At 55.9% G+C, this 27358-nt stretch overlaps 5 protein-coding genes across 9 annotated transcripts; 3 read left to right on the top strand and 2 right to left on the bottom strand.

Annotated features, from left to right (window-relative positions):
• On the top strand, positions 1-4512 carry SHFL (shiftless antiviral inhibitor of ribosomal frameshifting). 3 transcript variants are annotated; one of them, XM_081076579.1, is made up of 8 exons: positions 1-347; positions 800-923; positions 1107-1156; positions 2553-2591; positions 2760-2909; positions 3376-3479; positions 3582-3736; positions 4218-4512. In XM_081076579.1, exons 1-8 carry the CDS (start codon positions 327-329, stop codon positions 4436-4438), a joined length of 864 nt encoding a protein of 287 aa, XP_080932705.1. In that variant the 5' UTR covers positions 1-326; the 3' UTR covers positions 4439-4512. The 3 variants fall into 3 exon arrangements, with proteins under 3 accessions (XP_080932705.1, XP_080932706.1, XP_080932707.1); XM_081076580.1 differs by having other exon boundaries at positions 195-347; positions 780-923; positions 4218-4493; XM_081076581.1 differs by having other exon boundaries at positions 196-339; positions 4218-4493.
• On the bottom strand, positions 4474-13512 carry ANGPTL6 (angiopoietin like 6). Of its 2 annotated transcripts, XM_081076575.1 has the most exons (10): positions 13315-13505; positions 11820-11899; positions 10531-10636; positions 9464-9616; positions 8777-8847; positions 7341-7924; positions 6502-6661; positions 5768-5955; positions 5424-5694; positions 4474-4918 (listed from the first exon to the last, which is right to left on the bottom strand). In XM_081076575.1, the coding sequence occupies exons 6-10, from the start codon at positions 7914-7916 to the stop codon at positions 4728-4730; spliced, it is 1386 nt and encodes a 461-aa protein (XP_080932701.1). In that variant the 5' UTR covers positions 7917-7924; positions 8777-8847; positions 9464-9616; positions 10531-10636; positions 11820-11899; positions 13315-13505; the 3' UTR covers positions 4474-4727. The 2 variants fall into 2 exon arrangements, with proteins under 2 accessions (XP_080932701.1, XP_080932700.1); XM_081076574.1 differs by lacking the exon at positions 9464-9616 and having other exon boundaries at positions 13315-13512.
• On the top strand, positions 13332-17035 carry PPAN (peter pan homolog). The gene is made up of 12 exons (XM_081076573.1): positions 13332-13415; positions 13502-13672; positions 14181-14282; positions 14479-14529; positions 14648-14818; positions 15392-15468; positions 15620-15727; positions 15829-15952; positions 16036-16114; positions 16221-16350; positions 16424-16584; positions 16665-17035. The coding sequence occupies exons 1-12, from the start codon at positions 13398-13400 to the stop codon at positions 16871-16873; spliced, it is 1401 nt and encodes a 466-aa protein (XP_080932699.1). The 5' UTR covers positions 13332-13397; the 3' UTR covers positions 16874-17035.
• A 1042-nt stretch (positions 17036-18077) lies between these two features.
• P2RY11 (purinergic receptor P2Y11) lies at positions 18078-21113 on the top strand. The gene is made up of 2 exons (XM_081076576.1): positions 18078-18221; positions 19462-21113. Exons 1-2 carry the CDS (start codon positions 18203-18205, stop codon positions 20526-20528), a joined length of 1086 nt encoding a protein of 361 aa, XP_080932702.1. The 5' UTR covers positions 18078-18202; the 3' UTR covers positions 20529-21113.
• Positions 20760-25018, bottom strand: EIF3G (eukaryotic translation initiation factor 3 subunit G; the record flags this gene model as incomplete). Of its 2 annotated transcripts, XM_081076577.1 has the most annotated exons (11): positions 24942-25018; positions 24752-24798; positions 24162-24245; positions 23964-24052; positions 23806-23865; positions 22886-22990; positions 22601-22790; positions 21653-21760; positions 21391-21527; positions 21205-21311; positions 20760-20894 (listed from the first exon to the last, which is right to left on the bottom strand). In XM_081076577.1, exons 1-11 carry the CDS (start codon positions 24959-24961, stop codon positions 20879-20881), a joined length of 963 nt encoding a protein of 320 aa, XP_080932703.1. In that variant the 5' UTR covers positions 24962-25018. The 2 variants fall into 2 exon arrangements, with proteins under 2 accessions (XP_080932703.1, XP_080932704.1); XM_081076578.1 differs by lacking the exon at positions 20760-20894 and having other exon boundaries at positions 21201-21311.
• Between the last annotated feature and the right edge of the window lie 2340 nt (positions 25019-27358).

Genomic DNA, 27358 nt, shown 5'->3' with positions numbered 1-27358 from the left:
ACGAGGGACGTGAAGACGCGGACCCCGCGCAGCGTGGGGACATGTGACCGACTGCAGAGGCCGCGCCGCCTCTCCTGGCGGAGGTCTGCGCTGAGTGCGGACCCCGGGAGCCCTCCTCGGTCTGGGGCACAAGAGCAGAGGCGGAGCCGGGGTGGAGCTAGCGTTTCCCCGCAATCGAAAGCGAAAGAGGGGGCCGGGAAGGGAGGGAGGAGCCGGCCCGGAGCCCCGCTCCCTGCCCTGCGCGCGGCTGGACCGCGGGGCGCGTCCAGGTAGGGGACGCTGAGCGCGCAGTGCGGATCCTCGCGGGGACCTGCGTGACTGCCACCATGTCTCAAGAAGGTGTGGAGGTAGGAGATGGCTACGGCTGGGCCGGGGGCCCTCAGGAGACGCCGGGAAGGGCCGGGGCCGCAGAGGGGGCTTCGCAGGTCCCTGGGACGCCATCCGAAGCCCAGACCTTCCTCCTTGTCCCCCCGCCCCCAGAAAGGAGAGTGACCGCCACCTCCTCTTGAGCGAAATGCGGCCCCCTGGGCGAAAAGCAGGGGCTGCAGGGTCAAGGGTCAGAGGCCAGGGGTTACCTGGCCGGCCTCCTCCCGAGCCTAGGACGCTCGCCCCAGTCCGCACCCTCCCCCAATGCCCGGTGGGGACTTTGGCTTTTCCTGGAAATACCATGGAGGGATGGGGGTGGGGGATGCGGAGGCCAAAACCAAGGGTCAAGTTCAGGCCCGGAGAAGGATGCCTAGAAATAGGGAGGGGCAATCTCTCTTCTTCCCCTTTCCGAGCCCCGCTGTCCCCACCCCAGCTGGAGAAGAGCGTCCGGCGCCTCCGGGAGAAGTTTTATGGGAAGGTCTCCAACAGGAAGGCGGGGACTCTGATGAGGAAATTTGACAGCGACCACACCGGAGTGGCCCGCTCCATCGTGTACGGTGAGCGGGCAGGGTTCCCGGGACTGGTGGGTGTTCCGCGCGGGGGAGCTTGGTCTGTTCGGAGGGTAGGAAGAGGAGTTGAGATCATCTCTTGGGGAGGGTCTGTATTGGGGCTCCGAAGACCCTGAAACTCCCACAAGATCCTCCAAGGGCCCTTCACTTACACTTAACTCTCCCCACCAGGGGTAAAGCAGAAAGATGGACAGGAACTGAGTAATGAACTGGATGTCCAGGTAAACTGCCCCCCTCTGCTCAAAGGACAGGGTAACTGGGGAGGGAGAACAGCACATCTTTGGTGAGCCCCACTCAGTGCACTGCCAGTCCACAACTCATGGTCCAACCACATTTACTTATTCACAGAAGGGCTGTGTGTCCTGCCAGGGAGCCTGCAAACAGTAGGTGTTCATTCCATGCTAATGGTATTAAATGGGGGGGAGAGACACGAAACTAGTGACGCCCGCCAGGATTAAAGTCATCTCAGAGGAGCCCTAGAGGTCAGGAAAGGCTTTCTGGAGGATGTGGTGTCAACTGATCAAGGCTGAAAAAGAGTGATCCCTGGGAATGGAGGGCTCGGAAATAGTCTTCTTGGAAGAGGGAATAGTGTGAGCAAAGGAACATGCAGACAGGCTGGGATGAACAGGAGATGGGGAACAGGAGAGAGGGGGCAGGAGGCTCCTGTTGAATGAATGAACGAACGAATGAATGAATGAATGAATGCTTTAAAGCACAGACACATCATGGCCACTTTGCCCTTTAGATGGCTTTGGTGGCAGATGCACTGTGGATTTTGCCTGCCTTAAAGACCAGTATAGTTGTTAAAGAGTATAATAAAGTACGTATTATACTCTTTACATTTATACATTGACATTTATACCTATAAAGAGTATGGTAAAAAAATAAAGAGTAGCATTTAGCATTGATTGAGCACTTTCCTTGCTGCAGGATTCCAGGAATTTTACCTGTTGATTCATTTCATCACCAAAGCGACCCCTTGAGGCAGGTCCTATTATTTACCGCCAGGTTTTATGGATGAGGAAACTGAGACAGTGATGAAGTCACGGCCAGGATTATGCAGCATGCAGGTGGCAGCTGGGATTTGAACCCGAGCACTCAGAGTCAGAGCCTGGGCTCGGAGATGCCCCTCATTAGGGACCCAAGGGGAGTAGCTTGGCCACACTGCCACAGCTAGAAGTAATGGAGAGTTGGGGATCGAACCTGCATCTATCTGAACTCAGAGACTGAACACTTAGCCTAAAGCAGCATGGCCTCAAAGAGGCAACTAACTCATCCCAATGCCAACAAATGTGTGGTACTTAACCAGCAGTAAGGGTGCATGGGGTCCAGGCCTGCTCTGATCTCAGGCAAGCCCTCTCTTGGCTCGGCCTCAGTTTCCCCATCTGAGTAATGGGGGTAACAGGTGTGCCCACCTCTCAGGACTGTTGTAAGGGTAACAGAGGTCATGTACCTGGTCTCAGTAAGAGCGCTGCCAATCAGCTCCTTGTGAGTTAGGAACACCCTACTCTTATATGGGGCTGGGAGGGTCCCATCCAGGAGCTCGGCCGCCAACAAACAAGGTGAAAAGAGGCCTGAGCTGAATCTCCAGCCTCTGCCCCTGGTGTCTCCACCCAGGATCCACCAGAGGAAATGAAGCAGGACCAGGATATCCAGGTGAGTCCAGGTGGGAATGGGGGAGGTGGAACAGGGAGGACATCCATGGGAGAGAGTGAGGTCATTGTAGAGGAGGGGGTGCATCTGCTAGGAGAGGAGGGCTGAGACTTGTTTATGTTGGTGAGGAAGGCTGACCATCCTCTAATGCTCAGCCCCCTCATTCCACAGGCAGTAGCGACCTCCCTCCTGCCTCTGACACAAGCCAACCTACGCATGTTCCAACGTGCCCAGAAAGACCTCATCCCTGCTGTGGACCGGCAGTTTGCCTGCTCCTCCTGTGACCATGTCTGGTGGCGCCGCGTACCCCAGAGGAAGGAGGTGATAACCCAGTCCAACCTTGACTTTATCTTGAACTCCACTCCCAACCCCCATCTTCAATGTCTGACCTTCTGACCTAAGAACATCAGCCTCAGAGAGCTCAACCTCGATCTCAGACCCCAACCCCCAACCCTGAGCTGGACTTCTGACCTTCAACTTGAGGAGTTCAACCCTTACCCCGGAACCTGACCTCTGACTCCACAGTTTGACAGCTACCATAGCAATCAAATCTGACCCTGAAACCACAACCCCAAATCTGGTATCTAAACCCCCTTAACCAATGGTGTGCTTGTGCTTCTGGTCAATGCTTAACAATCAGCTCTTATGGATGGGAGGAGGGGGGTTGGAGGACCCCAGATTTCTAGTGTTTGACAATTTCTATGGTATAAATGTTCCCACTGTGGCCAATATCAAGCTAGCAGAGTTCCCTCTGATAGTGAGCCTGCTACCTTCTCCACACCTCCAGGTGTCCCAATGCAGGAAATGTCGGAAGCGCTATGAGCCTGTGCCATGTGACAAGATGTGGGGCGTGGCTGAATTCCACTGCCCAAAGTGCCGACACAACTTCCGGTGAGGTCCTGACTCCCCACCTTAGACTCAGCCCTGCCCTACCCCTGCCCTGGCCCAGCCTTGCCCTCTCGCTTGGACCCTCATGGCCCTGCCCACCCCCAGGGGCTGGGCACAGATGGGGTCCTCATCCCCTTGCTACGGCTGCGGCTTTCCCGTGTATCCCACACGGATCCTCCCTCCGCGCCGGGACCGGGACATGGACCACCGCAGCACCAACACCCACTCCTGCTCAGCTGCCGACTGCTACAACCGGCGAGGTGAGGACGCCACTCATTCCCGGTGGCTTCTCCCCACTGTGGGCTGTCTACTTGGCCTTGACACCTGGGGTCTCCACCTCTGGGGCCTTAAGTACCAGGGTCTCTGCCTGCTTTTTCCACGTGCCTCCCAAGGCCTGTCCCCATGGCATCGGCTTCTCCCTCCATGTCTTCCATGGCTCCCCAGTCTCCATGGCCTCCAACACCAGGTCATCTTGGACCCCTGCTCCTCCTAACACCCACCTCCCATGGTCTTGCCTGTGAGACTCTGTAACTTCCCTCCAGTGACCCACACCCATGTCCCAGGGTCTCTGCCTCTGTGGTCTGTGTTCTTAGCCCCCGTGTTGTCTCCTGGAGCCTCGGGTGACACCCATGTCCCTGGATCTCCTATGGATTGTACCTCCAAATTTCCTGTAGCTCTGAGCCTGTGGCCTCAGCCTCCTTGGCCCAGTCTCATGTGCCCTCAGAACCCGTCCCTCCCCAGAGCCCCACGTGCCTGGGACGTCCTGCGCACACCCGAAGAGCCGGAAGCAGAACCACCTGCCAAAAGTCCTACACCCCAGCAACCCCCACATCAGCAGTGGCTCCACGGTGGCCACCTGCCTGAGCCAGGAGGGCCTTCTGGAAGACCTGGACAACCTCATCCTGGACGACCTGAAGGAGGAGGAGGAGGAGGAGGAAGAGGAGGGTGGGCACAGGGAGTGACCCTGCCAGGTGGAGATGCAAACCAGACACGGTCTGTGGATATTTTGTGTTATTATAAAATATGAGCTCAAACCGAGATCTAAGTGCCCTTGGGGAGGCGCCTGGGTTAAGAGATGTTGGCAGGGGGATTCCTGGGTGCTGTTTTCAGGGCCCTGGGGAGCAGATCGATGACAACAGGAAGGTCTGTGGGACATGGCACGCACTGAACCACACAGGAGGTGTGGCCACAACCACTTCGGCTTCTGCTGACAAACATCCCCTGGGACCTGGGGGACAGACGGACAGATGATCACAGCCTCAGGGGCCGGATCAGCATGGCAGCCTTCTTGAGAGAGTAAGCTCCACCGCGAAACTCAGCCCAGTAGACACCATCCTGGTAGCGGCTACGATAGTGGCCACCACGGTGCCATACACCATTGAGGTTGGAGTGGGCACAGGCATGATACCACCAGCCTCCCCGCTGGTACAGGGCACAGTTACCTAAGGGAAGAGAGAGTCCGTGTCCTCCTACCAGAATAAAAGCCTCTACCAGTACTTCACTAGAGCAAGGCTTTTGCCAGGCATCCCCTGGCCCCCACTTTCTTCAGAGCAATGGCCGTAATTCCTTCCATAGCCCCTTATTAAACTACAAGTCATACTTTCCCCACTGTTTCTGCAAACTAGGAGCTCTATCCCTCATTCCTTTACCAGGAAAAAAATCTTTTCTATTTCCTTTCTAAAATAAGTCCTAGCTCTCACAACACCCCCATACTCCCCACATGCATGCCCTGCCTTTCACCAGAACAGGAGTCCTGACTCTTATTGCCTCATCAGAGAAGGAATCTTGAGTTCCCCGTTCTCTTATCAGAATAAAAGTCATATCCTCTGTTCTCTTGCATACCTTGCTTCTTACCAGAAGGAAGTCTTACCCCACCCTTTCATTCCCTCACTAGGAGTCCTTCCTCCCCTACACCCCTCCCCCGCCACAAGAAAAAGAGTTCCTTACCAGAATAGGAGTCTCGGTCCCTATCTACGGTGCTGAAAGGCTTGTCATTGTGCCAGGAAAGAGAGTCTCCAGCATCTCCATGGTACTGGCCAAGCCGTAGGCGGTAGTGGTCGCTCTCAGGCTCCAGGGAAAAACCATCGTAGTGGGCACGTGCACCACGGCCCCTCCAATCTTCCAGGAGCACCAGCAGTTCATGGTCCCCACGGCTGGTCAGCTGATGCACAGGTTCAAGGCCCAGCCAATATTCCCCATCAGGCTGCCCAAAACCCACCTGGCAGGGCAGGAAAGTCAAGAAGTTAGGAGCAGGTCCCCTCCCCTCCCCAGCCCTGCCTACCTACACCCACCTTGTAGTGCTGCCAGGTAGTAAAGAAGTTGACAGAGCCATCTTGCCGCCTCTGGATCACAGTCCAGCCTCCACCTTCCAGCTCTTGCTCACACCATGCCAACACCACATGCCGGCCCAGTTGCAGCTCATACACTCCACTCTGCTTATGGCCTGCCCAATGGGCTTCTGCACAATCCTGCCATGGGCCTGTGAGCACAGAGATATGGGGGAGGCCCGGACCAACCAACCCCTACTGGAGTAAGAGTTTTAATTCTCACTGGTACCCTCATCAGAATAGTAGTCCTGCCTCTCCCATTCCTTCACCAAAATAAGAGCCCCAATACCCATTTCTTTACCTGAATAAGATCCTTAAGTCACTCTTTCACATAGCACATGTGGAGCCTGGGGTTTTTAAATCCTGGCTCTATGATCTCCTCACCAGAATAGAAGTCCTGAACATGGCACGCTGAACCAGCTCAAATTCTCACCAAAGTAGCAGTCCTAAATTCCCTGTCCCCTCATCAATATAAGAGAGCTTCCTCTCCTGTTTTCATACCATAGTAAAAATTTTGGTCTTTATTAGAGTAGGAGCCATAGCTCCATGTTCCATTACCAGATTAAAATTATTTCCTCCAGTCCTCTCACCATGAGAGGAATCTGCTGTTAAAATCCTGACTCCTATTTCCTTATACTCATGCTGCACTGGATGTCCCCTGGCTCTTCACACCCCCAACAGCCCTGCCCTCATCTTACCTGCTGGCTTGGTGGGAACAGCAGGGTACCCTGTGGGCATGGAAGAAGCCAAGGGCTCCTGTTGACTCTGGGGCTCTGGGGCTGGGTCTAGCCTGCTGGTGTCATTCGTGCCACCCACCAGACTGACTGGAACCACAGGTACCAGGGGCGGTGGCAGGATCTGGGGAGACCAAGAAAATCAGATGTGATTGCACTAACCTTCAGCCTAGGCCACTCAGCTCCTAAATCTCCCAGCACCCAGATGGGTGGGAGATCAGGCAGGAGCATGGATTGACCCTCTCCAAAAGCCTAATTAGCTGTCAAGAGCAGACAGTTGGGCCTAAATTCCTGCTCTGGTGTGCACAGCTTAACCAATCTGTGCCTCCAACTTCTTTTCTATAAAGTAGGGATAACATGAGTACCTCCAACAACAAGTATTAACTTACTGAATGCTCCCCACAGCCCTGTATGGTGGGGGCTGTCACAGAGCAACAATCTCTTGATTCAAAACCCAGAGCCAGACATGTTCCAGAATTCATAACAATATGGCAGGAATTAGAAACTGACACAGGGTGTATATTACATAACACCTCCACGTCATGGATCTTTGGTCTTTATCCACACAATATGCTTGATTACAGGATCCTAAGAATAGTCATATGAAGTGGATTAAGTAAAGACTAAATAGCCAACAGTTGCGTTTTGACCCAAATGAGTTATGGGAGGAGAGGTAGGAATCCAGTTTTTGGAACTCCAGATTTCCGGGACTGCTGCTAAAAGATTCTGGGGTTACAGGAGACCCATCTTACAGTCAATGCGCACGTGAAGTGACTGCGATTCTGGGGGGACTACGGGGTTACCTGCTGCTGCCCGCCCGAGCTTCCTGGACACAGGCGCTCCAGGCGGGCGATAAGGCTACTCTGTTGGCTGACCAGCTGCGCCAGCTCGCGGAACTTCACGTCCAGCTGGTGGAAGCGGGCGGCGGCGCGCTGCGCCTCGGCAGACGCGTTGAGCACACGCTCCCCAAGTACCGCCAGGGCGGCGGCGGGCTCCGCTCCCGCGCCGGGCCCAGCTCCCGGGTCCGCCTCGTGCTGCAGCTGCGCGCGCAGCTGGCCCAGGCGCGCGCTCAGGCCGCGGCTGTCCTTGCGCAGTGCGCGCACATCGCCCGCCACGGCGCTGTCGGCCGCCGCCAGCCGGTGAAGTTCGCGCAGCAGCTCCTCGTGACGGCCCACGCGCACGCGCAGCGCCGCCACCTCGCTGGCGTTCACCGCCTCCCGCGTCGGGCCCGCGGAGGCTGGCCCGCTCCAGCACACGGCGCCCGTGAACTTCTGCTGGGGTAGTACGAAGGTGTAGGTGCAGCGCGGGGCACCTGCCCGCGCCCACGATGCGCCCAGCAGGAGCAGCAGCTGCAGCGTGCGCGGCCCGGGCGCCCACATGGCAGGACCTGCAGGCAGAGGACCAACAGGAAGGAGGGAGGGACCCGGGAACCCAGACTCGGGCCCTGAATCTCAGACGGGGCTAAACCCAACTGATCCCACGCGGGAATGCACGTGTCTACACCTGCCTGGCTCTGGGTCTACAGACTCCCGAGGCTGGGAACTACCCAATGGGATACCGCCCTGGCCTCTCCACTGAGGTCCAGAAGCCCTGCGGGACTGCATGGCTCATGCATTCGTTCAACAAGCATTCATTGAGTGCTTACTGTTGCCCACCTCAATTCTGGGGGCTGGGAATACAGTCGGGAACAAAATACAAAATCCTTGCCCATCAGGAACAAAGTAAAGTATAAGATTAATGAAGTGTATTAGATGGCGCTAAGTGCTAAAGATAAAGAGCAGAGAGATATGGGGATTTGTACAGGGGCAATCTAAGAAGGGGGAAAACCTGGAGGAGGTGACATTTGAACAAAGACCTGAAGGAGGTGAGGGAGGAAAGCGTGGGGTGTCTGAGAAAGAGCAGACCTGACCGGGGAACAGCAAGTGCAAAGGTTCTGAGGCTGGCCCTGCCTGATGTACTAAAGGAACCTCTGGAGATGGAGCCGAAGCCGGGGAGAAGGGGTCGGAGAGGGTGAGGTGGGGTGAGAGGCAAGTCTCACTAACGCAGTCTAGTAGTGGACACCCCATCTCCCACATTCTCAGACCAAAGTCCAGCGTCATCCATACCTTCTCTTTCTTCATGGCAGATCCAACCCCTCAGGGGACTACCAGTTCTTGTTTAGACCCTGAATTCCTCCACATCCCCCCACCGACACCCCCCACCATGATCCCAGCTCAACACAACATCTGGATTTCCTTACAGCAGCTGCCTCCCAGGTCTCCAGTTGTCTGTCCTCAACTTCTGGTCTCTCCCTCAGCAGGCAGAGGACGCCTGTGAACACCCAAGCCAGGTCACATCCCTCTTCTGCTCAGAACCTCCATGGCTCTCACCTCCCTCTGAGCAAAAGCCCGAGTCCTCCCCAAAGCCCACAAGGCCCTGCATCCTGTTCCCGTCCCTTCCCTGCCCTCACTTCCTCCCACTCGGCCCTCGCTCACTCGGCAACAGGCACCCTGGCTTCCTTGCTGTTCCTCAAACATACCAGGCATTCTCCAGCCTCAGGACCTTTGCAGGTGCTCTTTCTTCAGCTTCGAACATTCTTCCCTGAATTTTAACATGGCTCCCTCGTTCTCCTTATTCAGATCTCAGCTCAGCTATCCCCTCCTCAGAAGCCTTCCCTGTCTACCCCATTTAGATTTGCCCCTCCTGAGCACTCCCTATACAGTCCATCTTTTTTATTTTAGCGTTTATCATTCTCTGAAATTGCCTCATTTACTTGCAATTGTTTATGATCTGAGTTCCCCCCACCAAAATATCACCCTCCAGAGGCTAAGTCTGGGTTTTGTTCACTGCTCTGTCCCCAGCACCTAAAACAGTGCCTGGTGCCACACACACCCCCAACACCCACATGCCCCAGGTCTGCTGCGCCCCCAGGTATTCCCCAGCTCACACAGGTGGCCTCCTACAAGTGTCCTCACTCGAGGGTGTGTACTTGTGGCCACCTACCCCTGACGCTGTAGGGTCCACACACGGGCCCCCACTGCCTTCACTCCTGGGGTTCACAGCCTCTCAGATGGGGGACACACATGCCTCCCATGTGTACCTGCAGACATTCAGAACATGTCTCGTGTACACTCATCATCCCTGTAGCAAATTCCACTATATCCGAACCCACATGTCCTGGTCTCCATCGTGACACATGCTGCCTCATTTACACATTCAACACACACTCCCTCAGCGCCTGTTGTGTGCCAGGAGCTATGCCAGGCAATGGGAACACAGCTGTGACCAACACAGACAAAATCCCTGCCCTCGAGGAGCTGACAGCCTGGTTGGGAAAATGGACAGTAAATAGGTCAGAAGGTGGTAAGTGCTTAGGAGAAAACTCAAGCAGGGAAGGGGGTGGGAATCCTGGGCTTGGGTGGCATTTTAAATAGAGGAGTCAGGCCTCTATTTAAAGAGATGACACTTGAGTGAAGACTTGAAGGAAGCGAGAGAAGGGGAAGAGCATTCAGGTAGAAGGAACAGCAAGTGCAAAGGCCCTGAGGTGGGATCTTGCTTGATGTACCCAAGGAATGGCAGGGAGGCCTGTGAGGCTGGAACAGAGTGAGCGAGGGGGAGAGTGGGAGGAGGTGAGGGCAGGGAAGTGAGGGGGCAAAGTGTGCGGGGCCCTGAGGGCTTTGAGGAGGACTTCAGGTTTTACTCTGAGTCATGGGAAGTGGGGGGTTGGGTGGGTTCTAAACTGGACAAAGGAACATTTATGACTGAACTCACACATCAAGCAGGAGCTCCCAACAGGTGAGTGGGGTCATCTCCTTGTCTACCTAAGACACCAGGCCCCTCACAACAAAAATGGACCACATCCCCTGGAGCTAGAGTGTGTAACACACGCTGCCTTCCAAGAGTCTCAGCAGGGGTGAGGAGAAGGCCTGCGAAGCCCCCAGTCAAACAGAGGCCCCAGTCTCCCAACAGACAGAATCAGACTTCACTTGCCCTCCCACCCTCCTGTTCTCTCACCTTTCACGACCAAGACCCTGAATCCAGTGAGTCTCGCAGCAGGCACAGAAGTCTGAGGAGGAGCCAAGGTTCTGGCAGGGGCCTCCGAGCTGGGAAAGGGGAGAGGCTGGGGGAGAACAGGAGGGAGGAGGCTTGGTAATGCACCCCTCCTGGCCCTCCAGAGCCTGGGACTAGAACTGTGATGCTGAGCCCAGGAGCTCCAACTGTAAATATTTAGGATTTCCCACATGAGAATTGAGGCCGAATTGCCAGACCCCCCTGGCCAGGCCACCAGAGCCTGATAACACAGGTCAGTGCCCTGGACATTCCCCCCACTGCAGAGCACAGAGCATGGGAGGCTGCAGGCCCCAGGATCAGGGGATCCGGGCCTCAGACACACACACACACACACACACACACACACACACACACACCCCACAGAGAAGGACAATAGCCAACATCAGCGGCACCTGCAGTGTCAGGCATGTCTCTAAACTGTTTACACCTTTTATCTCATTTAATCCTCACAACCTGAGCTGCCTTCTGTGTGTAGCCTCATTTAACAGCAGGGAAAACGGAGCCTCAGAGAGGGTGAGTGACTTGCCCATGGTCACACAGCCCGAAAACGTTGGCAATGGGATTCGGCCCAGGAAGCTTGGCTCCAGAACTCACATGCATATGCTGTGACAGTCACACACACCCGTGCTCACATAACAGTGCAGCACAAAGACATGAGACATGCAACACACCCAATGAGACATGCAAACCGCTGTACAAAGCAGCAAAGATAGACAGATGGAATCTGTGTATGCATGTGTGTCCGTGGATTTGCCTGGCACACGCACACACAGATTCCATTTGCCAAAGACACAACCAGAAACAACAGATTCAGGCAGCAGTTGTGTGTTCAAAATATGCTCTCTCTCTCTCTCTCTCTCTCTCTCTCTCTCACACACACACACACACACACACACACAGAAAACCTCACAACTGAAAAGAAAACCTGTGGGCTGAGTGTGACTGTACCTGTGTATCAGACACATGCACACCCAGGTACATGGGGTCACACACTAGCAAGCACAGAGATGCAGACCAGGTTCACAGCGAGCCCCTAACACCAGCTCACCCCCCCCCCCCCCGCTACCGCACGCATGTGTCCATTTGTCTCCCACACACAGTCACATCTTCACCCAGGTCAAGTCATGCAGGGACAGAAACAGGCAGAAGAAACCAGACAGCCGTTTCTCCGGGGTACAAAGAGATTCATGTAGAGCCCCCCAACCTGAGAGCACAGGCCTGAGGTTTCCAACCTGTGCGAAGGCCTTGCAGACCAGCAGCCTCCTTCCCCAGGTCCTCGGTCCTGAACTCGTAACCTGAGTGGACTCTGGGCCTGAAAGAGGAAATGGTCCTCCCAGATCTGAGAGAGGCTGCCAGGCTGGGCTCCAGGCCTGGGCTGAGGCCCCCCATACTGGGCCCCTCGGCCCCCCACCCACAGCCCCCGCCAGCTTCCCCCATTGGCAGCAGAGAAAAAAAACCTCCCAAGACACAGAGAGGGGCTGACAGAAGGGAGAGTTTGAGACACAGAGAAGGGGAGAGACATGGAGAGCCTGGAGAGGATCAGAGAGAAATGGGGATAGGGACAGAGCAAGAGAGGAGAAGGATGGAAACTTAGAGATGATAAAAGAGACAACTGATGGCAGAGACAACGTTGGGGGAGAAGAAGACAGACATATGGAGGAGACAGAGACGGGGAAGAGGAGAGTGGGGGAAGAATTGGGGAGGGGGAGACAGATGAGGAGGGGAGGCAGATGGGGGAGGGGAGGCAGATGGAGGAAGGGAAGCGAATGGGACAGGGAGAGAGATGTTGGGGGCGTCCCTCCCCCCCACCCCAAGGTTCTGGGGAAGAAGCCAGAGGCCTGAGGCCAAAACTGGGGCTTTGAGCGGAAATCGGGAGGGGATGAATTTTTCACCACTCGCCCACATTGCCCTAAGTTTCCAGAAGGTGATGTGGAGTTTCCATCCTCAGCCCATCCGCAGACAGGGCCCCGGGGGAGGACAGCTGGCCCGCAGGAGCTGGGGGCCCAAAGGAGTAACGGCCACAGCGCTACCCTGCTTGTCTGGTTGCTCCCCAAGTGCCTAGCACCATTGTGCCAAGCGCTGTGCGTACATCGTCTCTCTTAATTCGCAGGTCAGAGAGTAAATTATTATTATCTTCTCGTTAGGGTCCTTTAGGTCCTCGGGGTGGGGAAAGTGGCTCTCAAAATCGCACAGCTGGGGGGCCGGCCTGGTGCCTCAGGAGGTTGGAGCTCCGTGCTCCTAACTCTAAAGGCTGCCGGTTCGATTCCCACATGGGCCAGTGGGCTCTCAGCCACAAGGTTGCTGGTTCAACTCCTGGAGTCCCCCAAGGGATGGTGGGCTCTGCACCCCCTGCAACTAGAAAGAGCAGCTGGACCTGGAGCTGAGCTGCGCCCTCCACAATTAAGACTGAAAGGACAGCAACTTGACTTGGAAAAAACTCCTGGAAGTACACACTGTTCCCCAATAATGTCCTGTTCCCCTTCCCCAATAAAATCTTTTTAAAAACATATCGCACAGCTGGCAGAACTGGCGGAGGCAGGATTCGAACCCGCCACTCACTTCGCTGCGCTCTCTCTGGCTCCCTGTGCTGAGTGGCCCACCCCCGTTTCCGTAAAAATAGGCACCAGGTGTTTCCATAGCAACACCCCCAACGACTTTTCTTTTTTCCCCTCTGGCTATCTGGTGCCGAAGCCTGCCGGGTGACATCACCGCGCAGCGGCGCCTCACGTGACAGCTTCGCCGGTGCCGGAAGTGAGCGGTGTGGCGCCGGAAGCGGCCTGTAGAAGGGCCCTCGTGGGAGAGACGGCGGCATGCGGCAGTCAGGGCGGGTGAGATGCGGCGATCGGGGAGGCGGGCGGCGCGGGCGGCGCGGGCGGAGGCCGCAACGCTCACCGCTCGCCTCTCGCCTCCGTAGTCCCGGCACCAGAAGCGCGCGCGCGCCCAGGCGCAGCTCCGCAGCCTCGAGGCCTACGCCGCGCAGCCGCACTCGTTCGTGTTCGCTCGGGGCCGCGCGGGTCGCGGCGTTCGGCAGCTCAGCCTGGACCTACGGCGGGTCATGGAGCCGCTCACCGCCACCCGCCTTCAGGTCTGCACCCCCCAGCCCTCCTCCGCCTGCCCTGGGCCCCGTTGTCGCGGCTCCAGCCGCTCAGGGCTTCAGCCTCCCTGGGTGGAGAAAGAGACCCGCATGGGGACCATCGTCTTTGGCTCTCAGGGTTTTCCGCAGCAGCAGTGAGGGCGCGCAGATGAACGCACTCAGCTTGGGGTGTAGGTGGGTGCCTGGGAATGGTGGATAATAGGGGACTGTGGAGTCAGCAGAACTGGGCTAGGAACTTGGCTTCTGTGAAATGCCGGGAGCAACTTACATAACCTCGCTGTGCTTCAGCTGGCTTATCTGCAAAATGGGCCGATTCACAGTAAGCAAGAGGCAGTAACCGAATTCAAGTCTGATTGGCTCTAGAGGCCAAGAGCATTGCACTCCACCCCAACTCCAGCCTCCCTTCTGGGAAGGATGAGGTGCAAGAAAAGGCATGCGGTTTTAAGTGTATAGGCTGCTGAAAAAGGGGTCTGTGATCGTTCTTTTTTCTAATTTTCAGGTACGAAAGAAAAATTCTCTGAAGGATTGTGTGGCAGTGGCTGGGCCCCTTGGGGTCACACATTTCCTGATCTTGAGCAAAACGGAGACCAATATCTACTTTGTGAGTGGACACCCACACCCCTCATTTACCCCATACTCTCCTTCTCCCCCAACTCTCATGATGAACCCATATGCCTCTGAGCTGCTGTGATTCTGGCTTCAAAGTAAACGCTCTGAAGAGATGGGGCAGAGGTTCCCACTCCCCCTGCTCCCTAGCTGGAAGCCTCGACCCCTCATCTGTCCTTCCTTCTCTGTAGAAGCTGATGCGCCTCCCAGGAGGCCCCACCTTGACCTTCCGGATCAACAAGGTAAGGATTGGAGGTGGTGTGAGGGCCATGTGCGGTGGGAGCTGGGTTTGGGGGATGGTGCCAGCCATGAGTGGTTGGCAGTCACCCACTCCTCACTACCCCGCTCCCCTCCCCACAGTACACACTGGTGCGTGACGTGGTCTCCTCACTGCGCCGGCACCGCATGCACGAGCAGCAGTTTACCCACCCGCCTCTCCTGGTGCTCAATAGCTTTGGTCCCCACGGCATGCATGTGAAGCTCATGGCCACCATGTTCCAGAACCTGTTCCCCTCCATCAATGTGCACAAGGTAGGCTGGGCCTGGAGTGGCAGGTGTGGGTGGACGCACCAGACAGCAGGTACCACACAGGCCCTGGGGTTGATTGCTCAGTTCTCACTTCCCAGCACTGAGGTTGACATTCCTGGCTTCCAAAGTCAGATCTCTCATTTATGTTGTGTGACGCGAGGCAAGGGGCTCCCTGTGAACTGCCTTTCTCCCTGGCAGGTAGAAAACGCCAGTGGTGCTTTATTGAGTGCTATTTTAAGTGGTGTAGCATCTATTGTCATGACTTCATGTTACAGAGAGGGAAACTGAGGCTGACAGGCGAAGTAACTAGTCTGGGGTTAGATATAAGGCAGTGGGGGAGGATTGTATTTTTCAGTCTAGCTCCTGGGTCCCAGCTTCTAATCCCTGGCATTAGTGGGTCTCAAATTCAGCTTATTAGATGTGATCCTCAGAAAGTCTGGTGTGGGTGGCCTTCGGAGGGCCCTAGAACCAGGATTTCTAGCCAGCAGTCCCCACAGGTCTTGGCTTGAGCTCCAGCATGCAGTGAGGCTCAGGGGCATCTGACCTGGTGCCACGCCCTCATCCTCTCTCTTCCAGGTGAACCTGAACACCATCAAGCGCTGCCTTCTCATCAACTACAACCCAGATTCCCAGGAGCTGGATTTCCGCCACTAGTGAGTATGCGTCCAGCCGATGGCAACACTGCTGCTTAGCCTGATTGTTCGGTGTGAAAGTAAACGCCCTGATGCACTGGAAAAGGGAGAGGGTAGGGCTGGCCTCTGACCCCATGATCCCTGACCGTCCTCTTTACTCCGGCCCCTGCAGTAGCATCAAAGTTGTTCCTGTGGGTGCAAGTCGCGGGATGAAGAAGCTTCTCCAGGAGAAGTTCCCCAACATGAGCCGCCTGCAGGACATCAGTGAGCTGCTGGCCACGTGAGGAGGGGGCGGGGTAGGAGGCTCGCACAGTCCAAGGGGACCCAGAACTGTTCCAGGAGCCTGGGATCCCCTGCTGAGCATGTGTACCCCCTGCACAGGGGCGTGGGGCTGTCGGAGAGCGAGGCAGAGCCCGATGGCGAACACAACATTACGGAGCTGCCCCAGGCTATCGCGGGGCGTGGCAACATGCGGGCCCAGCAGAGCGCCATTCGGCTCACTGAGGTGAGGCCCAGTAGCAGAAGTGGCTTCCTCTGGCAGCCCCTAGACCCCAAGGAAGGACTGATTTTGCCCCCTTGTCCCTCCAGATTGGGCCTCGGATGACACTGCAGCTTATCAAGATCCAGGAGGGTGTTGGGGAAGGGAATGTGCTGTTTCACAGTTTTGGTGAGGACGGGGCTGGCAGGCATGGGGCCAGGGGTCTGAGGCCCTCCAGGGTGGGTCACAAGATGCAGTGCGCACATTTGGATCTTGGTGAACCATCTCTTCTCAGTGCACAAAACGGAGGAGGAGTTGCAAGCCATTCTGGCAGCCAAGGAGGAGAAGTTGCAACTCAAGGCCCAGAGGCAGGACCAGCAGGCCCAGAATGTCCAGCGGAAACAGGAGCAGCGAGAGGCCCACAAGTGTGTGTCTGGTGGGTAATGAGGTGGGTCTTGGGTGGAGGCTGCCACACTGACCGACACCCTTGCCCTCCAGAAAGAAGAGCCTGGCAGGCATGAAGCGGGCACGGGCAGAGGCTGATGGTGACAGCGATGCTGAGGACCCTGGGGCCCCCCCTGAGGCCGAGGGGGCTGGCCAGGAGGAGGAGGATGAAGCAGAGTATTTCCGCCAGGCAGTGGGCGAGGAGCCTGATGAAGGTGCGTGGCAGAAGTCATTGCAGCTGGGCACCGTGGGCTTGTTCCTGTGCCCTGGTGGCCCTGACAGTCTCTCCTTGCAGACATGTTCCCAATGGCCCGACGGAGACGGCCCTCTGGGCCTCCAAGCAAGAAGCGGCAGGTAAAGGAGCGGAAGCTGGACCGTAGCAGTGACCGGAGGCCTCCAAAGGCAAAGGGCAAGCCCTGGGGGGCCCAGGCCAAGCTGGGGCCTCGACGGGCTGCTCGGGACATTGGGCGAGGCCGAGCACGGCCATCTAAGAAAGTGGCCTAAGGCCAACCCTGAGCAGAGGATGGAATGCTGCCCCAGATTGGGGCCCGAGAGGTGCTGCCCTGGGCTCCTGCCTGGGTGTCTGGGTACAGCCCTCAGTTTCCTTTCATAAAGGAGCTGGTTCCCCAACCTCCTACTCTAATAAACACTGATTTCCAATGAGTCAGAGGCTGTGTTTGCAATGGGGGGAGTTGGGTCACAGGACCCAGATGTTACCGGAGAGTGGGCCTTTCTTGGTGAGAAGTCAGGGCTTGGTTCCCACAGCTGGGGGTCAATCCTGGGCCTCGGGAGGAGCACTGGGAAGCTTTGCCGCGACGTTACCGGAGGATGAGCCCACTTTGACGCGGTGTCCAGGTTCTTGGCACTCAGAACAAAGAATTGAGATACCGAGGTCAAGTAGTGAAGGCAGTTTATTAGAAGAAAAAGTCCCCTTCTAAGAAATAGAGGGCCCAGGCAGAAAGCAGTAGCTCACTGGCCAGTATTAAAAGGGACAGTACACTCCACAAAGAGTTTCTAGTGGGCCCCCAGGAAAGGTAAGGCAAAAGGGGGCAATGGCTCAAGGTGGCATTGTTAGGAGAAGAAGTACACTCCAAAGGGTTTGGAGTGGCCCCCTAAGCAAAAGCACCGCTCAAAAATGGTGTGGCTTACAGGATCCTGTGGGTTTTATCTATGATGGGCTGTTCCTCTCCAGGTGTGGGACCACTTGACTGACACCCATGAGTGACAAAAGGCTATTACCTGGTCTCTTTAGACTGCACATGTTCTCTGCAGTTTGAAATGGTTAACTGCAAGCTGATTGGCCCGTTCCTGTACCTGGGCAGTTAATCTTGGCGGGCTCTGCAGCTTGAATGGCCTTGTTACAAGCTAAATGGTCCTCCCACACACACCCCTGAGCTGATTACTCAGTCTGGTGGGCCCTGCAGTTTGAACGAAGTTATTTCCTGTGGCTTTGTTAGGGTGTCGGCCTTAATTCCTTCCACCGTGGCCATGTCCCTGACTGCCTACAGAGTTTTCTGTCTCACAGAGACCAGCAGCCCCTGGGAGTTGGACTTGGTTTCTGACCCCCAGTGTGGGCACTGGAAGTGCAGGACCTTGTTTTACGAATGAGGGAAGTGGGCATATTTGGCTCTAGTCTTCGGCGGCTCTGGGTCCCGGGTCCTGGGCTCCTCCCCCAAACTCAGGGCCAGATCTAGAAAGTACAATGAGGAAGGAAATCCGAGGCAGAAGGAAGGCTGGTGCCTGAACTGTAAGCTCAGCCGCCTGAACATGGAGCTGTAGGGAGGGGACGAAGACACCGCGAGTGCAGCAGACCCAGAAGCAAGTTGTTGGGCCATGGCTGCCACCACGTCAGGTGAGGAGCGAGTGCTGCTGGGTCACTGAGCTGGACACATCCAGGGCGCTGGCCCCTGCAGCCCAGGATGGGTGGAGGGGATGGAGAGACGGTTTAAGAACCTTGTCTGGACAGTGGCTTCCTCCTAGAGCTCTGGAGCCCAAAGCTGGCACGGAGAGGCAGAAGTGAGAGCGCAGAAACAGCCAGGGAAGGGTCTATGCACCTAGCACAGGGGCCAGCCTGTTGGACCCACTGGTAACGGGCCATTTCTCAAGATCAGAAAGCAGGCTGAGTGTGGGAGAGGGAATCAACTCCAGGGTTCTGCTCTTTCCCCATGCTGCAGTGTCCTGGGTGCTTGGGAGCCAGAAGCTGGCACTCCCTGCCTTCAAGAGCGATACTTTCCTGGGGACTTTCCTCACAATGGTCGACGGAGATACAGGCTGTGGAGAAAAAAATAAGCAGGGAAGGGAGCCAAAGTGTGCAGTGGCAATACTATGGTGGTCAGAACGGGCCTCTTGGAACCAGAGAGGAGGAAGTGAAGGAAACAGCCTTAAGGATGTCTGTAGCCTGTGACTGAGGTGGGGAGAGAACAGTCAGTGCAGACGCCCAGAGGCAGGATGTGTCTAACGAACAACCAGGAAGCCAGCGTAGACTTTGTCATGCAGAGCAGATGAGAAGAAAGCAGGGGGGCCGGGGGCAAGAGTGGGGCTTCAGTGAGAACTGGCTTTTCCAGGGAGAGGGATGCGACCGGATCCAGGTGCTCACAGGCGCCCTCTGATGAGGACGGACGAGGAGCTGGGACTCCAGGACCTAAGCAACTGCTGGTCCAGATAGATGACAGAGGCTGGACTCTGGTGGCATTACAGGGGTGACTGATCCTCAAGCTGGGTGGGGTCTGAGCCCCCTGGGTTCCTGCTCCTCCACCCCAGGCCTAAGGGCTCCCAGTCATCACTGCCAGGTTACGTGCTGCTGCCAGGCAGCGACCCCCTGGTTCTTGCCCCAGCTGATTCTTGAGGGTGCCAGCCCCAGAGAGCCTACTGAACGTCATTTGAGTGACAGACTCTGGGCTCCTGACCTTCCTGGGCCCCACTCCCGTAAAAGCCAGCTGCAGTTGACACTCCTCATAGGCATGGACAGAAGTGAAACTCCGTACGCAAAGGGTTCACGCAGGCCTGATGCACAGCAGGTACTCAGGACTGGTGATAGTGGGAGCCACGTTGAGGAGGAACAGGGCTCACTGGGTGACACCCTCTGCCCACAGGTGTCCCACCGTGCCCACCCAACATCTTGGCGGCTGCTGACCGCATCCTGAGTAACTTCCAGGAAGGCTTCCTGTGGCCCATGCTGGTGGTCGAGTTCCTGGTGGCAGTGGCGGGCAACGGCCTGGCCCTCTACCGCTTCAGCACCCAGCAGCAGCGCCCATGGCACCCAGCTGTGGTCTTCTCGGCCCAGCTGGCCGTCAGCGATCTGCTCTATGCCCTGACGCTGCCCCCGCTGGCCGCCTACTTGTACCCACCCAAACACTGGCGCTATGGGGAAGTCACATGCCGCCTGGAGCGCTTCCTCTTTGTCTGCAACCTGCTGGGCAGCGTCATCTTTATCACGTGCATCAGCATCAACCGTTACCTGGGTATCGTTCACCCCTTCTTCTCCCGCAGCCACCTGCAGCCCAAGCAGGCCTGGGCCATCAGCGCTGCTGGCTGGACGCTAGCAGCCCTGCTGGCTGCACCCACACTCAGCTTCTCCCACCTGACAACGCCACACCAGGAAGGCAACTGCACTGTGGACAGGCCTGGGGCCTGCATCAAGTGCCTGGGGACAGCGGGTGACAACCAGCTCGAGGCCTACAGAGTCTACAGCCTGGTGCTGGTGGCACTGGGCTGTGTCCTGCCGCTGCTGCTCACCCTGGTGGCCTATAGCGCCCTCGGGCGGGCTGTGCTACGCAGCCACGGCTTGACAGCAGCTGAGAAAATGCAAGTGGCAGCGCTGGTGGCCAGTGGTGTAGCCCTCTACGCTAGCTCCTATGTGCCCTACTATGTCACACGGGTGCTCAACTTGTCCGCCCGGCAGCGCTGGATAGCCCGCTGCCCAGCATTTGCAGACGTGGCTCAGGCTGAGGCGGCGCTGGACTTGAGGTCCTACGTGGGCCACCAGGTGACGCGGAGCCTCGTGCCCCTGGCCACCTGTATCCACCCGCTGCTCTACATGGCAGTAGCACCTAGCCCGGGCTGCTGCCACTTACACTGCCTCGGCTGCAGGGAGGGCCGGGCCCTAGAGAACACTGCGAGCTCTGGCCAAGCTCTGCCCCTCACTGTCACAGCCACCTGAGCTGAGTCCATTACCTGGGACATTTTGAGCCTCTTCCCCACCAAAAGGACCCTGCAGGGGAACAGGGGTGAGAACACAGCAGGTACCAAACTGCCACTTCCTCCCCCAAAGGCCTGTGATGGGAATTTCCGCCAACAGCACCAAAACTGAGCAGTGAGCAAACCCACACAGGAAGCGGGGGGCTGACCCCACCTGTCACAAGGTAGGTGACACCCATATATAAACAGGACGTGCATAGGGGGATTGGAGCCTTTTTATTGCTCTTGGAGCCCCCTGCTCTTGGAAGTTGCTTTCTGTCATCGCAGGGTCCTGGGGCCAGAGGCCCAGTAGCAGCAGTGGTGGCAGCTGGTTTAGTTGGTAGATGGCCTAAAGAGGGAGACAGTAGTGATGAGGAGGGCAAGTGTGGGGTCTTCAGACCCCAAGGGAACCCCAAGACCTGCCCCCTCCACACACACACAACTGTGGTCTCGGCGTGAGGCACGGCACAAGACACACGTGGAGCCAGACCTGTGGTGACTAGCCTGGCCCCGCCACAAATGGCAGTGGCCCCTCAAGATGAAAAGGACAATAAATGACCTGCACCCCAGAAGACTTGGTGGCTATTCAACTGGTGTGGGGCCCCAGTCAGCCCGAGTGTCAGCTGTGACACGGTGATGGGATAGGGGAGCAGTCTTACTTGGCCCACTCGACATTGAGGATGAGGTGGTCGTAACCAAAGCCGGACACCCCAGCAATGGCACGTGCGGCGTCCTCACGGCGGTGGAAGCTGATGAAGGCAAAGCCCTGGGGGTGGGGAAGGAGAAGGGTGTTTAGGGCACAGCTGGACAGGTGACCCCTCACCCCCTCATGGCCACCAGCCCACCTTGGACTGGCCGGTGGTCTTGTCCTTCGCCAGGTAGATGCGGGAGATGGAGCCAAAGGGCCGGAAAAGCTCTTGCAGGTCAGTCTCACGCGTGTCCTCTGACAGGTTGGTGACACGGATGGTGGCATTGTCATCCGCTGGGCAGGCAAGGAGAGGAAGCTCTGAGGGGCTGGCCTGCCTGGGCCCCACCCACGGGATAATCACTGGGTGCTGGGAGCTGCTTGTCTAGCAGCCTGGCGCCAGGGTGCCCTCACTGCCTCACCTCTGCGGTTAGGCTGCATGGACTCCCCACGGCGGCTGGCCCCGTCCCGCAGGCTTGGTGGCACATACTTCCCTGTCTTGTTCTGGGCAGCCTGCACAGGCTCCAGCTCTGGAAACCAAAAGCACAGTCAGGGCAGGACTCCCCTTGGCACAGCGGAGGGACAGACCCACCCACGATGCCAGCAGTTCCAGCCCTGACATAGCCCGGGCACCAGCTGTCAAAGCCACAAGCATCTGGTTGGTCCCTCAGAGGCCCATTGGCCATGATGACACAAATCTCACACCTAGGAAGCCAGCAGCGCAGGAAGAGCAAAAAGTCATGAGGGTTGATTGGGTCTCAGCCAACAAGGCTGAGAGCTGAGGAATACCCAGCCTACTCTCACCACAGAGCAACATGGGGCAGGGAAAAGCCCCAGGGGACACACACGGCAGGTGACAAGCACGCCGCACCCAAAAGTCAGCTGTAGAGCTGTCCGGACTCAAACTTACCCTCAGCAAATCACGCTGAAGGACAATGACCGCAGACAGTCACCTGTGTGTCTGCTCGCAGGTGTGTGTGCACAGAAGCACACACGGGGCAGCCGCCGCACCGTGGCAGACAGACACGGCACACTCACGTCAGACCATCTCCAAGTCTGCAGCAGAATCACTGCAGGCATGTCTCACACACGGGGTCCCCACTCCTCCCGGGGAGTTACACACGGAGGCATGCACACAGGCAGTTCTCACAGCCCCTGTGACGTCACCAGCAGTCAGAGCACCCACCCGGCTGCTCTCTCTCACACACACACACAAACACGGACTGTGGCCACAGCCTTTGCGGAGCTGACACTGTGGTGTGGGAGACGACAGCTATGATGGAGACAGCCCGTTCAGAGAGAGCAGGTGACAGCCCAGGACTCTCCAGAAGGGCACACAGCCTGCCAGCCGCACCCCCAGCCCCCGGCACCTCCAGGCAGCTTCTCCTTCTCGCCAGTAGACAGGCCCAGCTGCTCGGCCAGCTCCTTCTGCATGGGCCCCAGCGTGTCCTTGTAAGGGCAGCGGGTGGTCCAGTGGTCGCCCTTGCAGATGCGGCAGGACACGATCTTCTGGCCCTTGAGCTTATTCATCGGGTCCTCCTCCTCTTGGCAGTTCAGATCCTGACAGGATGGGCAAGGGCAGCTCAGAGGAGGGCTGCTGCACCCCTGCCACCAACAGCCTGGCCACCACCTTCCTGCCCTATTGCCTCCCTTACCTCTTTGCTGGTGATGAAAGTCATGGACACATCATCGCTGACTGTGGTGGTGGCCACATTAGGCCCTGGTAGGTCAAACTCTGAGTTCCCAAACTTCTTCCAGTTCTGGACTCAGGGCAGGGTGGGGACAGGTCAGGGCAAGAGGAGGTAGGACCACCGCCCCCTGGTACCCAGACCTGCAACAGTGCCCTTCAGGGTGTCTGAGCCTTAAACCCCATTCGCCACCCTCTCCAAATGCCCCCTATAGCAGTGACGATGACAGTTCCTATATCCTGAGTGAGTGCCAGGCTTCATGCCAGTTCCAGGAGGCAGGGGCAGCTCTCTCCCCATATTCCAAATGAGAGAACAGAGGCTCAGGGAAACAGCTGCACAGCCAACAGCTCCTGGGGGTGGGGTGTGCAGGCGGTGGCCCAGCTACCAGCAGGGAGCAATGCTCAGGGGTATGCAGGGGTCATCCAAACTTCGAGGGGCCTTGGGCTAAACAACCTGGTCAGCTTCCTCTCCTATAAAATGAGGATCACAAATGCTCCCCACCTCCCTGGGTTGCTCCGGGGATCAAAATGAGAAAACACTTCCCACAGGGCATTTGGCATGGGGTCTGGCACACAGTGTGCAGATAACTGTGTCAAATGGATTTATTGCTACCACTTCTACTGCTACGACCACCTCAGGGGAACATTTAGCTTTGTTCCTCCTGGTAGACAAGTCAAGAAGCATAAGAAGCGACCCAACCACTCCTACAACTTGGACTGTCTGGGGCCTCAACAGAGTACAAACAGCCCTCGCCTCAATTCTCCTCCAATAAAATCGGTTAAACTGTCAGACCTCACTTCTGAAAATAAGGCACTGGGAAAAAGGATTCTCAAGTCCTCTGAGTTAGCCCTGGGGTAAGCCCCCAAGACAAGGGAGCAGGGTCTCACCTTCCTCCTTGCAACAGCCTTTGAAGCCTTCCGGGTCTCAATTCTGAAGGTGCGGACAATCTGGGGATGGGACAGGAGAGGACAGGTTTGGGCTTCCTGTCCTCAAGGCTCCTGGGCCCAAGGACCCGCCTGACACACACCACTGCTCCCAGCCTCACCTTGAACTTTTTGCCATCCTCATCTATCTTGTACTCAGTCACTGTCTTGATGTTTCCGTTGATGACCTCCTTAGGAGATGGAAGTGGAGCTGGGCGAAGGGAGAAGGGGAGAAGAACTGAGCCACGGGGACGGGGACCAGGCGGAAATGTGGCTAGGGAGAGGGGCAGCCCAGGGATGGGGTGGAGGTCATCGCTCACCTCCTGGCAGCAGCTCGGGCTCGGGGCTGGTGTCGCCAGTGGCCAGAGGAATCCCCTTGAGGAGTTCGCTGGTGACACATTTGTCTGTGAGAGGGAGTGTGGGGGGGAGAGGTGAGGCGAGGGGCGGGAGCTCCCAAGCCGAAACCCAGGGGCCTTTGGGATGATGCCCACACCAGGACGTGAAGAAGGTGGGCCCAGGGGCAGAGGGCTGGCCAGGAAGTACCCTGGGGCAGTGTGCGGGGACACTGGGCTGGCTGCAGTGACGCGGAGCAATGGCAAGGGTGGGGGACGCCTGGCCTAAAGGCAGGGGCAGGTATCAAAGCGTCCGGGCGCTGCTACAAAGGCAGAAGGCAGGCTGTGACCACCTCCTCCCCATCGCGGGGGAGCGGCTCTGAGGGCTGGGGCTGTGAGGCGTGGGGAGGAAGAGGGACAGGCCAGCGAGCGGCTGGCACTGGCGACAGGCGGGCCCAGACGGGGTGGCCGCGGGGGACACGCGGGGTCGGCCGGCGGTGCCAAGGGAGGGGGCTAGAGCGGGCGGCAGCGACCGGGCCGGCGGCCGCGCGGGGACGCGGACCACCTGGCGTCCTCACCGTCCTCTCCTTCCTCCTCCACCTGGTCGGCCCAGCTGGGCTTCGAGCTGCGGGACAAGTTTGGGGGGAAAGCGCTGAGTCAGCGAGGCGAGGCTCCCGCGGCCTCCGCGTACCCACGCGCAGAAGAGCCCCGAGGACCCTGAAGGCACCTTCCGCCCCCTCCCCCACCTCCTGGCGACCCTCGACTCACTCAAAGTCTCCAGTCGGCATCGCAAAGCCTCCACGCAGCCCAAGCCTGGGCCAAAGACAGGAAGTGAGGGGAAAATGAAACTTCCGTTGCCGCGGCCTAGAACAGCCCGGCCGCGGGGCCCACAGCGCCCCTTGCGGACGGAGGCGGAGGCGCCAGTTGCGTGAGCGGCTGCGCGCTGGTACCCAAGAAGGAGCAGAAGCGTATCTCGGGGCTTATCCCATTTACCTTTTTTTTTATTTTTTAATTGTTAATTATACCTCAATAAAAAATAATAAAGTGAAATAATTAGTAATAGCAATAAAGCCAACTCATTAAGCGCTTGCTGTGTGCTCGGCACTGTGAGGAGAAAATTATCATTTCCATTTTGCAGCTGAAAAAAACAAGGCTGGTCGTCCTTGTCTGGAAAGCACTTTCCTGATTCAGATGCTCAAGATGTCAAGTGGCGCCCTCAACCACTCTTCTTTCTTTCCTTTGTAAATTCTTGGCTCTCTGATATAATCTTTAACACTTACTTGTTTATTGTACAGCTCTTCCTTTAAAGCATGCATTCTCAATGGGAGTTTAATTCGGGGGGGGGGGGATGTCCTTAAAAACTACAATGGCTTGTGGCCTTCCAAAACCAACCCTCTCAGACAAAATCTTATTACTAAGTATTTAATTTCTGTCATTAGGGAGAAATTAAATGCAATTAAATTGAAATTGATTGACTTACATTAAATTTAAAGACGATTCCATCTTTTTTCTTTACAAGGGCAATAATGGAAAAAAGCTTCATTATGTGAAACACTGTTGTAGAATGTCAGCCGCAGAAAGCAGACATTTGCCTACTTTGTTCACCTGTGGGTCCCCAGCACCCACAGGGTGACTGCATGTAGTAAGTGCTCAATTAATGGGCATTTAGGGGGGCAGAGTGGGAATAAGATCATAAAGGACTTTTTAAACCAAACTGAAGAGTGTAGGCTCTTTATCCTGTAGGCAGTGGGTGTGGGTGAGATCACTGACAAGTTTTTTGTTTTTTAATTCTTATTGGGGAATATTGGGGAATAGTGTGTTTTTCAAGGACCCATCAGTCATTGTCCTTCTAATTGTGGAGAGTGCAGACTCAGTTCCAAGTCCAGTCGCTGTTTTTAATCTTATTTGCAGAGGGCACAGCCCACCATCCCATAGGGGAATTGAACTGGCAACCTTGTTGTTAAGAGCTCACCTCTAACCAACTGAGCCATCTGGCCCGCCCTTCTGGCAGCTTTGCTGCAGCTCCTTGTCTTCAGTCTACTTGTGGAGGGTGCAGCTCACTGGCCCATGTGGGAATTGAACCAGCAACCCTGTTGTTCAGAGCTTGCACTCTAACCAACTGAGCCATCCGGCCGCCCCAGAGATGACAGACATGTTTTGAGTGGTGACCCGGTATGACCAGGTTTTCTTGTGAGAAAGATTATTTTGGAAGCCTATAGAGGGTAAAGTAGAAAAGAATGAATTAGCGAGAGACCAGGAAGGAGGCTGGGAAAGTGAGTGAAAGAAAGAAAGTCGTCTGGAAATAAGGATGATAATACAAATTTTGTACGAAGGACCAATAAACATTTGTGCACTTACTCAAATTTACTCCAAGAAATGCAAAATACAAACAACATAGCAGATGGGCAAAACTTTAAAAATGTGATGTTATCCAAAGGTAGCAAAGATGTAGAGAAACAGAGGCTTGTACGTATTGTTGGGACGTGAAATTATGCAAACTTTTTGGAGGGAAATTTGACATCTACTAAAACTTGAAATGCACAGATGTATTTTCCTTTGAGCCACCTAGTAATTCGAACTGTGAGAAAAACTTATAAATATTTGCAAAGATGCGAAAATAAGATACCCGTGCAGGGTTGTTTGTGATAGCAAAAGTCAGAAACAATTATCTGTCCATTTGGTGGGGCTGGTTAAATAGATTAAAGTATGTTTTTCCATTACCTATGGAATGCTATGCAGTCTTTAAAAAAGTAGATTCATTTGTGCTCATGTTTTAAAAAATCACGATAAGAGGAGGAAGCAGGATGTAAAATGGCATATGCTATAGGAACCAATTTGTGTAAATCTACATAGATATGTCGATATATGCAAACTATTTTCAGAAAAGAAATATCAAAGTGTTGCTGAGGGATGCTCTGAGAGAGAGGCATCAGGGGAGAAAATCTTGTTTTTGGACTTTTCTGCTGTATCTAAAATTTTTTACCATGTGTATGAATATATTATCTTGATTTAAATATAAATATATACATAAATATAAAATTTATTGTATATACTTTATGTATTAATATATAGTATGTATTTATGTAATATATGTGAGATGTAACATATAAATGTATGTTACTATGTTTTGTACATCCACTACTTTCCACACCCTCTCCTAGGACTAGCCTAGGAGAGGAAATATA

The sequence above is a fragment of the Rhinolophus hipposideros genome (assembly GCF_964194185.1).
Source record: "Rhinolophus hipposideros genome assembly, chromosome: 16".
NCBI classification, from domain to species: domain Eukaryota; kingdom Metazoa; phylum Chordata; class Mammalia; order Chiroptera; family Rhinolophidae; genus Rhinolophus; species Rhinolophus hipposideros.
The sequence above is the reverse complement of the archived record's forward strand: the minus strand, read 5'-3'. Positions and strand labels throughout refer to the sequence as shown.